The 11419-nt window shown below is 38.4% G+C and overlaps 1 protein-coding gene across 1 annotated transcript; it reads left to right on the top strand.

Annotated features, from left to right (window-relative positions):
* Window positions 1–8043: 8043 nt before the first annotated feature.
* Window positions 8044–10951, top strand: LOC142530006 (uncharacterized). Its single transcript, XM_075635756.1, is given in 8 exon segments — window positions 8044–8200; window positions 8272–8428; window positions 8636–8721; window positions 9190–9302; window positions 9615–9677; window positions 9853–9962; window positions 10059–10124; window positions 10313–10951. Coding segments are annotated over 8 exon segments (1170 nt in total). The 5' UTR covers window positions 8044–8105; the 3' UTR covers window positions 10793–10951.
* The last annotated feature ends 468 nt before the right edge of the window (window positions 10952–11419 follow it).

The following is an 11419-nucleotide window of genomic DNA, read 5'->3' on the forward strand; positions in this document are numbered from 1 at the left end:
TACGTTGCCTCATATTCAGTTCTGACTGTGAAAATAAATATTTCAAGCTCTTGTGATCAGAATAAATTTCAAATTTCACACCATATAGATAGTGTCGCCAGATTTTCAATGCAAATACGATGGTAGCCAATTCAAGATCATGAATCGGATAGCGAGTCTCATGTGGTTTCAATTGTCTCGAGCATAAGCAATAACATGTCCTCGCTGCATCAAAACACAACCTATTCCTCTGTGAGAAGCATCACAATAAACAACAAAATCACCAGTACCTGACAGAATAGTCAACACAGGAGCACTGGTTAATCTCTTCTTCAATTCCAGAAAACTGGATTCACACGCCTCTGACCAAACAAACGGGGCATTCTTCTGAGTCAACTGAGTAATCGGCTTAGCAATACTGGAAAATTCTTTAATGAATCGACGATAATATCCTGCTAAAACCAAAAAACTGTGTATCTCTGGCACTGATGTCGGTCTAGGCCAACTGATCACAGCCTCAACTTTGCTAGGATCAACAGAAATATCATCTCCAGATATAATGTGTCCCAAAAATACAACTTATCTCAGCCAAAATTCACATTTAGACAGCTTTGCATACAATTTCTCAGTTCTCTGAATTTTCAATACATTTCTCAAATGCTCAGCATGATCAGTCAAATTCTTTGAATAAATCAGAATATCATCAATAAATATAATCACAAAGTCATCAAGATACTTATGAAATATACGATTCATCAAACCCATAAATACAGCTGGAGCATTCGTTAAACCAAACGGCATGACTATAAACTCATAGTGGCCATACCTGGTTCTGAAAGCCGTTTTCGATATATCAGAATCTTTGACTCTCAGCTGATGATACCCAGATCTCAGATCGATCTTGGAATAAACAGAAGAACCCTGCAACTGATCAAATAAATCGTCAATACGAGGCAAAGGATATTTATTCTTTATTGTAGCCTTGTTCAATATTTGATAGTCAATGCAGAGTCTCATTGAACCGTCTTTCTTTCTAACAAATAATACTGGAGCGCCCCAAGGAGAAACACTCGGTCTGATGTACCCTTTGTCTAGTAAATCTGGCTAGTAAATATTCTAGCTGCTCCTTCAATTCTTTCAATTCAATCGGTGCCATTCTGTATGGAGTTTTAGAAATAGGTACTGTACCTGGTGCCAATTCAATGCTGAAGTCTATTTCTCGGATTGGAGGCAAACCCGTAATCTCATCTGGAAAGACATCAGCAAACTCACATACCACTGGCAAATCTGCCAATGACGGGCTCAATTTCAGTACATCTACTGAATACACAAGGAATCCCTCTGCTCTTTTCTGTAATAATTGAGTCATAGACAAAGTAGATATCAAAGGAATTCGAGCTCTGGAAAATACGGTGCAGGCAGATTTAATAGTGCTACCGTTGCCAGAGTTTGACATTTTTATAAGTATGGAATGGCTTTCTTTGAATGGAGCTATCATAGACTTTCGACAAAGGTCAGTGTCAGTCCGACAGCCAAGTACTAAGCCGTTCAATTTTTAGGCAGCCAGACACTAGCAGATGGCGCACGTCATTTCCTGCATATGTGCGAGGAAGCTTATGAAGAGTGGCTACCAGGAATTTTTGGCCAGCATTGTGTCAGTGTTACAGCCAGTCAGTCAGAGGCTAGAGGACGTGGATGTGGTCAGAGAGTTCTCCAGTATTTTCCCTGACGATGTTTCAGGCATTCCACTAGACACAGAGGTGAACTTCTCTATTGAGCTTATTCAAGGTACATTGCCGATCTCTAAGGCACCCTATCGTCTAGCACCTACAGATATGAAATAAATAAAAGACCAGATACATGAATTGCTAGATAAGGGTTTCATTCGCCCTAGATTTTCTCTATAGGGTGCACCGGTACTGTTTGTCAAGAAGAAGGATGGCAGTATGAAGCTTTGCATTGACTACCGAGAGCTGAACAGAGTTACAGGCAAGAACAAGTATCTGTTACCAAGGATCGATGACTTGTTTGATCAGCTTCAGAGCATTAGTGTTCTCGAAGATAGACCTCGATCCGGATACCATCAGCTGAAGGTGAGAGAGTCTGACGTGCATAAGACATCTTTCCGGACGCGTTATGGGCATTATGAATTTATGGTGATGCCCTTCGGTTTGATGAACGCGCCAGTGATCTTCATGGATCTCATGAATAGCGTGTTTCAGCCATATTTGAATCAGTTCATCATAGTTTTCATTGACGACATTCTGACCTATTCGAAAAGCAGAGAGAAGCTAGCTGGCATCTGAGGACCATACTGCATACATTACAGGACAGACGGTTGTATGCCAAGTTCAGTAAGTGCGAGTTCTGGCTTGACAGGGTGGCATTCTTGGGCCACATTGTATCTCAGAATGGTATAGAGGTCGATCCCAGTAAGGTCGAGATAGTCAAAGATTGGCAAGTGCCTAAGAGCGTGACAGAGATCCGTAGTTTCTTGGGATTGGTAGGTTATTGTAGAAATTCATTCAAGGCTTCTCTTCCATCGCGGTGCCTTTGACCGCCTTGACGAAGAAGAATGCCAAGTTTATTTGGGGATCTGAGTGTCAGGAGAGCTTTGACAGATTGAAGCAAGCATTGCCCACAGCACCAGTCCTAGCTATTCCATCAGGGCAGGGAGGGTTCGTGGTTTACACAGATGCTTCGAAGCTCGGTTTGGGCACTGTTTTGATGCAGCATGACAGAGTTTTAGCCTACGTGGCCAGACAGCTAAAGGTCCATGAGAAGAATTACCAGACTCGTGACCTCGAGCTAGCAGCAGTGATATTTGCCCTGAAGATTTGGAGACACTATCTATATGTGGAGAAGTGTAGAATTTTCACTGACCACAAGAGCCTGAAGTACTTCTTCGCACTGAAAGAGTTGAACATGAGGCAGAGGAGATGGCTAGAGCTAGTGAAGGATTATGATTGTGACATTAGCTACCATCCGGGTAAGGCTAATGTGGTTGCAGACGCTCTGAGCAGGAAGCACGCAATGATTGCTCATTTGTTCGTACAGAGACCGCTACAGGCGGAGATTCAGAGATTTAAGCTTGCAGTTTATGCCAGGGGCAATGCCCCAAATCTTGCTACTATGACAGTACAGCCGACATTTAGGAACAGAATACGGGCATGGCAGACTTCTAACGAGCAGTTACAGAAGTGGAGACAGAGGAACGATGCTAAGGGCCAGAGACTGTATACGCTTGTGGATGGCATAGTTAGATATAGGGACCATCTATGGGTTCCTGACAGTGATTCCCTGAGAGCGGATATCTTAAGCAAGGCTCACAGCACCCCGTACTCCATCTATCCAGGGAGTACGAAGATGTATAAAGACCTTCAGACTCTTTATTGGTGGCCGTGCATGAAGCGGGATATTCTGTGTTTTGTCTCCGAGTGTTTGACATGTAAGCAGGTCAAGGCAAAGCATCAGAGACCTGCACGGAAGCTGAGACCACTCCCTATTCCCGAGTGAAAATGGGAGAACATCTCCTTGGACTTTGTGACAGGGCTTCCAAGGACTACTGGAGGATATAATGTCATCTGGGTGATAGTTGATCGGCTCACTAAATAAGCTTACTTTCTACCGATCAAGAAGACTTTCACCATGACTCAGTACGCAGAGCTGTACATCAGAGAGATAGTCAGACTGCATGGGATTCCAGTGTCCATCGTGTCAGACAGGGATCCAAAGTTCACGTCTCCATTATGGAAGATCCTACACCAGGTCTTGGGTACTAAGCTGTTATTCAGTACTGCCTTCCATCCACAGATAGACGAACAATCAGAGAGGCTGATTCAGATTCTTTAAGACCTACTCCGAGCTTGCATGATTGACTTCCAGGGCAGCTGGGAGACGAAGTTACCTCTTGTAGAGTTTTCATACATCAACAGTTATCAAGCGTCGATCGACATGGCTCCATACGAGGCACTGTATAGGATGAAGTATAGGTCGCCAGTGTATTGAGATGAGGTAGGAGAGAGGGCAGAGTTGGCCGGAAATTTTCAAGCAGACGGCAGAGTTAGTGGTTAGGTTTCGAGACAAGATGAGGACCGCTCAAAGTCGTCAGAAAAGTTATGCAGATCAGAGGCACAGAGATCTCGTGTTCGCAGTAGGGGATCATGTGTTTGTGAATGTCTCATTGATGAAGGGTGTGATGAGGTTCGGGATGAAGGGCAAGCTCAGCCCTAGATTCATTGGACCGTTCAAGATCCTAGAGAGGGTTGGGACACTTGCATACAGAGTTGCATTGCCGCAAAATCTACCAGGAGTTAATAACGTGTTCCATGCCTCTATGCTGCGGAAGTACATGTCGAATCCTTTGCATGTGCTGAATTATGAGCCACTTCAGCTGAAACCGCACCTGTCATTCAAGGAGAAACCCACCCAGATACTACATAGATAGGAGAAGAGGCTCCGGAACAAGGTATATGGTCAAAGTCAACTGGATGAATCATTCCGAGGAGGAAGCTACTTGGAGACTGAGGAGTCGCTACCCGGAGTTATTCGATATATCTTAAATTTCGAGGACAAAATTTTATTTAAGGTGGGAGTGTTGTAAGGTCCAGGAAATTTAAATTTTATGTAACCTGAATGCATGAAATCTAGGGTTTTATTTAAAATAGATGCTTATTTATTTTTATGCATTTAATGCATAATTATTGCATGATAGTATTCATTTCATGTTTATTTTGAAGTTCATGCATTAAGGTTTCTAGATGCATTTCGCGCTCGATCGAGGAACGGAGACCGGTGAATTATCAGGAAAATTATTTTTATTACATGATTAATTTTTATTAATTAATACGATGTGTTTTTAAGTTTATTTTCGAAAATAGGCCTTGGTGGATATTATACTCGTCGGGTCGTAATTCTTGTCGGTACACAAATTTTATCGAATCGGGGAACTTTTTGAGTGTTCGGGCGATATTTTAAAAAATGTACCTAAAGGAAATATTTTTTGGAGTATTTTTGGGCTTGATGAGTTTGTTTTAATGTTAAATGGGCTCAAAACCCTTTTAATTTTTAATTAAGGCTCATTAGTGTATTAATTTCCTACTTAAACCTAATTACCTAAACCCTAACCCTACTTAAATCATATTGGCCGCCCCTCCCCTCCATCAGCAGCCTCCCACACGTGAATTACAGTAGCCAACCTTCAGCAAGCTTCAACCTTCGAGTTTCTTCATCCTTCCCGGCTCCTCTGGCGCCTCCCCGACGCGCGTTTCTCCTAGTTTTCGTTCATAAATCTTCAAGGCATGCTATGTATCTTCCTTGTTCATCATTCCCGATATATTCTTATGCTCATATGGTGTCTTGGTCGAACATTTCTTTGTTCATGCATGTTAAATCATTATTTCTTTTGGTTGTCATGAAATCCACGCGTTATGCATACAACTCACATTTTTCTTGAATAGGTGGTACAAGGGGCTGCTGGTCTTCGTGTTAGGGTGCTGAATAAATCAAGAGATAAGGGTCCTAAAGGCTGGAGTCATGGCTTAGTCGAAGGGAAGGGGGTAGCTAAGCGAGTTTGTTCGGTTATGGCTTGTATTGGAGAGATCGAGAGTTTTTAGTGGGTACAGCCGTGCATGGCTTGTTTCCAGCCAAAGAGCCGAACCTCTTGGGTTCGTGACAGGGTTTGGAGAGGGATGTGAGTGGCTGGCCGTGGTCCATAATCTGCTTGAATGGCTTGGTGCTAAGTTTCTCTCAGGAAGTTCGCGGGTAGGTTAGAATGGATGGTGGCGCACGTCCGCGAGTTTGGGGGCTAAGGACATGGTTTGGTTGGTCCAGATAGAGGTCCATGGGCTTATCTTGGTCCTAGGATGGTCTAATTCAAGGCTGGTCTAGCCTGGAGTCTGCTAGGGAGGAAACTCTCGAGCCATGGTGCGTTAGGTTTTGGAGGCTAGTGCGCTGAATATTTCCAGCAACCTTTGGGCTTGTTTCAAGGGTCATGATGGGTCTGGAATTGTTTGTTTAGGGGCTGGTCTAGTATATTAAAAACATGACTTGAGTTGGGAAAAATTCGGTTAAATTTCGGGTCGATTTGGGTTAAAACCGAGACTCCGGTTCAAGTTTTAAAACGAATCGGGTAAGTTTTGATATGGGCTCGATTTTACATCTAAGGAACAATTTTAAAAATATTTTGGAATGTTTTAAGGATTTTGGTAAACTTCGGGTCGGAATTTAGAGGTCCAGAGGTAAAACGGTCATTTTGGGTTTCCAATGGCAAAATGATCATTTTGCACACGGGGTAAGTTTTTGGTCCTGGCAGCACCCTGAGCACAAATTTATCATGGTTTTAAATGTTTATGCATCATGATTATTATTTTTATGAGATCCATCGTATAATGATGAACGATAAAGCTGTTATAGAAGTCACAATTAAGAAACTGAATTCAATTAAAGTTAATGTTTACGAACATGATGATAAGATGAGTTGTTTTGACATGTTATGATTTGTACTTGTTATTCCGGTACAGGTACGTTGAGTCTTTAGACTCACTATGTGTGAATGATGCAAGTGAACATGTCGATGAGGGGACTGGAGGTGTTGAATTCAGAGTAGGCAGGCTGAATGTGCGCGCACGACCCGAAGACCACATTTCTTCCGCACATTATGATTTTTATGAGTTTTGGGAGGACATGAACATTTTTATACGATGGTTTTAATACGCTGATGATTACTAGGATTTTTACTCGTTTATGTTTACGTATATTTTGCTGGATGAGTTTGGCCATTTTAAATGCTATATTTTTAATTGTCAAATATTTACGATTATTTTTAGAACATTATATTTTTCAGTAGGGTTACATGCATGTAAAAAAATTTAAATGTTTATTTTGAAAATGTTAGCTTTTAAAAAAAATTCAGCATTTTAAATTAGTAGACGTTACATTTATGGACTCGAATTATGTATTATTTATATTAATATCGGTATCATATTTTTACTTCATGAATGTCACCACCAGTGCCACTCAATATTAACTTCAAACTATATTTTGACATCCCCAAATAATTGGATATGTGTATTTATGGAGTAAAATCAAATATTTGTAGACTCTAATTAGATACTTTTTATACCAATTTATGTATCACATTTTAACTTCACAAATGAAACCATCAAAAGTCACTCAATATTACTTGAAACAAGTATTTTTTTACTAATTTGAAGTATTCAAATAGCCAAATCAAATATCTGGAACCCAAAATATGTATGTTATCGGTCAAAATAAGTAATTTTTCTAATTCAAGTATTTTCTTACGTATTTTGTGTATTCAAATAGCCAAATCAAAGATCTAGAACCCTAAAATAGGTATGTTATCGATCAAAATAAGTGCTTTTTCTTATTCCATGATGAGTGAGAAACTGTGTTTTATCAAAAATTAGATGACATGAGTAAGTCATTTAACGCATTTTCAATGAAAGACCGACAATGACTGAATTTATGGTGATCGCTCGAGGATCCAGTATTTTCTTACACATTTGAAGTATTTAAAAAGGCAAATCAAACATCTGGAACTTCAAAATGGGTAATTTGTAGGTCAAAATAAATACATAATTTTATTTCATGATGAGTGATGAACTTTGTTTTTTTTTTAAAAAAAATAAAATGACATGAATAAGCATCTTAATGCATTTTTTTTTTTTGAAAAGACCAATAATGACTTAATTTGTGGTGATTACTCGTAGATATAATGTTTTCTTATACATTTGGAATATTTAAAAAGCGAAATCAAGTATATGAATCACCATAATAACTACTAATTTGGTAGACAGAAAAGAAACAATTTGTGGAGAAAATTATATATTTATTTAAATAATAGAAAAGCAAAAAGGTAAATTTATCTTTGTAAGAAGTTAAAATTAAGTTTGTAGTGTTTTCATATATTAATTTATAAAAAAATTACTCAGATATTGAATCTTAAATCAAAGGTCCAAAGATAGATTTCAAATTTATCCAAAAATATATATTGACATAGGCAATTACTGTGACAAAGCATGACTCAGCATTGACTACAAGGTCTTCTTTTTCCACCGCCTTTCCCGCTCAGTGTGACTTCAGTTGATCAAAGGCAAGAGGTCATGTGCGGAAGAGCTCGTTGTACCCTGAGGCCCGATGACATCCCTCGGGCCTGCCATCTCAACGGTAGACCCGTTCGTCACTTCGACATGGACGGGTAACTCGGAAAACCCTTTTTTGTTATTTTTTTGGCTGCAATTGGTTTCATTGAAGTTCAATTTTCAATAGGTACCGGCCATCGTATAACGTGGCGCCGGGTTTCAATGTTCCAGTGGTTCGGAGAGGCGATGATGGAGATGGCAATGGCGTCGTGCTCCATTGTATGAAATGGGGGCTGATTCCGAGCTTCACCGAGAAAACTGAGAAACCTGATTACTTCAGGATGGTACTACAATTAGTTCTTTCATACTGATTTATTAATTGCTTCGAGTTATGGAAACAATAAATGTCTTGTTTGTCTAGACATTTACGTTGGAACATGTTGCAATCCCTACGTTAGCTGTTGTAATACTTTACATTTATAATGTTGTAGATGTTTTTGTTGAAATAATTTTATTGTTTTGGAGAATCTGACAAGTGTTGCCATTTGCAGTTCAATGCTCGATCCGAATCACTAAGAGAGAAGTCTTCGTTTCGACGCCTTCTTCCAACAAATAGATGTTTGGTGTCTGTTGAAGGGTATTTAACTTGCTTGCTTTTTAGTTATCTGTTGACTGTATTGTAACATTTTATTGAAGTCGAAATTATTTGTCATCGTCTAATTGATTTATATGTTAGATAGTGATTTTGTTACGGCCTTACTATTTGGATACTAAAGAAAGTTGCTGTATTTCACATAGAGCTTTTTTCCTTCTCTTTTTGCCCCAAAAAAGAGGAATTTCTGTAATAGACGGGCATACTCTAGAGGAATGTTAGTTTGACATAGGTGATAGTTTATATAGATTTGAGATTTGTTGTAGTTAACTAAACATGTAAAGATGCTTGAAGAAACTCTTGTTGTGGTAATCTGCAATTAAGTTTCATCTAAACCCAAAAAGTTGCCAATAAAAATCTGCAAGCAAAGTGTTTGTTCGTTTTATCAAATATGATTTATATTGTTATAGTTCAATTGTTACTGGGCATAATGCATGTCCTTTGCTTGTTCAGGTTTTACGAATGGAAGAAAGACGGCAAAAAAAAACAACCTTACTATATTCATTTTAAGGATGGTCGTCCCCTGGTGTTTGCCGCTCTATTTGATTCTTGGAAGAATTCTGGAGGTTGATCACCTATTAAGTGTTAACACGTTTTTTTAAACTCAGTTTACAATCTTCTCAAGAATTAGTTTTTTGTCTGTTTTTATGTGATATATTTGACTTTTCCCTCTGCTATCATAATGTACTTTCAAATGTTTAAAACTAGCTTGTAGAGGATATTTGAGTTCTCTTATCAGAATTTATCAGTTTCACTATTTTTATCTTTCTTTTTTCAACTTTTTCATCCTGCGCCAAATATTTGTGCCACATTGAATTCCAGATTCTTTTTTTTAACTTTTTTCCTTACTGTTAATCTGCTTTCCCTTGTGGATACAGAAGTCATTTATACCTTCACAATTGTCACAACTTCGTCGTGATCGGCTCTGGAATGGCTGCATGGTTAGTTAGCATTCTTGCTCGTATGACTTTAGCAGTTATGTATCATAACTGTATACATTTATTGTGTTAAGAACATTTTCTCTTCCTTTTCCATTGCATGATGTTAAAAAATAACAAGCGTATCAATTTTTCATTTCACACTCCCACCCATAGTTTGCATCGTTTCTGATTGTAGACAGGATGCCTGTTATCTTGGGTGACAAAGAATCAACTGATTTGTGGCTGAATGATGCTTTCTCATCTGATCTTGACAAAATTTTCAAACCATATGAAGTATCTGATTTGGTACGACTAAAAAATAGTTTTTACATTGTCGTGTGTGTTGTGTTAATTTGTGGAGATAAAAGAACAGATATTTTAATGATTAACCTTCAATTGCAGGCATGGTACCCTGTGACACCTGCAATGGGTAAGCTTTCTTGTGACGGACCAGAGTGCATTAAAAAGGTAAGTCGAGTTATTTTGTTGACAAAGTTGTATTAGATAAAATCAAACTTTCGAGGAAGTGTCTTTAACATTTGCGACTCAATACCCTCTATTGGACAGAATTATATAAACTATAAATTATAATGCATATTTCCTCTTACTGTACATTCCCTCTGGTAATCAAGAGCAATCTTGCATGCTAACCACAGATACAGGTAAAAGCCGAAGAAACTAAATCAATTTCACATTTTTTCTCAACAAAAGTGAGCAGATCACCGGAGCCGGAGCCAGAACTTGAAAAAACCACAATTAAGGAAGAGATTTTAGAAGCTGGCCAGCCAAAATATGTCAAAGAGGAACCTGAAAGCCATTCAAAATTTGATAATACCAGAATGAAGGATGAACCTATTGAAGCTGGTCATCAGAAATTTGTGAACGAGGAACCTGAACCCCGATATGATCACCATGAATCTATTACCGAGGAAGATGAAAATGAATTGAAAGGTGATGTTGCTACTCTACTGTCCAAAGGGGTTTCTCCTGTGAAACGAGGCTATGAAGAGTTTTCCACTGCTGCTAAGCCATTTGCAAAAGAAACCCGCCGGCAGCATAAAAGTTCAGACCGAAAGAGAGGCAAGGGACCAACTGATAGACAGCCGACACTATTTTCTTACTTTGGGAGAAGCTAACAGCTAGCCTGGGGATACTTTTGCTATATTATCAAATCCATGTATTTATGCATGTGTAGAATCTACGGCTTGAGGCTGCAAGTATGTAATGATTTTGTGGTAGTAACAAAAACAAGAGCACTGGAATGTTTGTTATGGCTATCTTTATGTTCAGGCTTACATATGTTATGTTGTAGTGGTATGCTCGTTTTGCAGATGTCACGGCTTGAACTGAGGTGCTAAGGTCATTTTCAACCACAAAATATATTTTGGTGTAAATTTTACGTTAAAATAGTACGATTTCAACATCAAATATAACGTTCATCTTCAACCTATTTAATTCAAATCTTTCATCATAAACAATATTTTTGAAATATTTTTTTTATTTTACATACATTAATTATTATATTTTATTTAATATATTTTTATTTATGAAAAATGTTTATATTATATAGTCAATATTATATTATTAATAAATTTAAATAATATTTATAGTTTTTAATTTAAGGACAACTTATTTAAAAATACTTATCTCCCTTTTCAACTTTCTTTTTACTACTCATCCTTTCAAAACTTAGTTTTAACTAGCCATCGAGACACACGCTGTGGGGACCCGAACCTAATTCATCTTCTTAATAATTATTAGGA

This window comes from Primulina tabacum, chromosome 16 (genome assembly GCF_025594145.1).
Source record: "Primulina tabacum isolate GXHZ01 chromosome 16, ASM2559414v2, whole genome shotgun sequence".
Taxonomy (NCBI): Eukaryota; Viridiplantae; Streptophyta; class Magnoliopsida; order Lamiales; family Gesneriaceae; genus Primulina; species Primulina tabacum.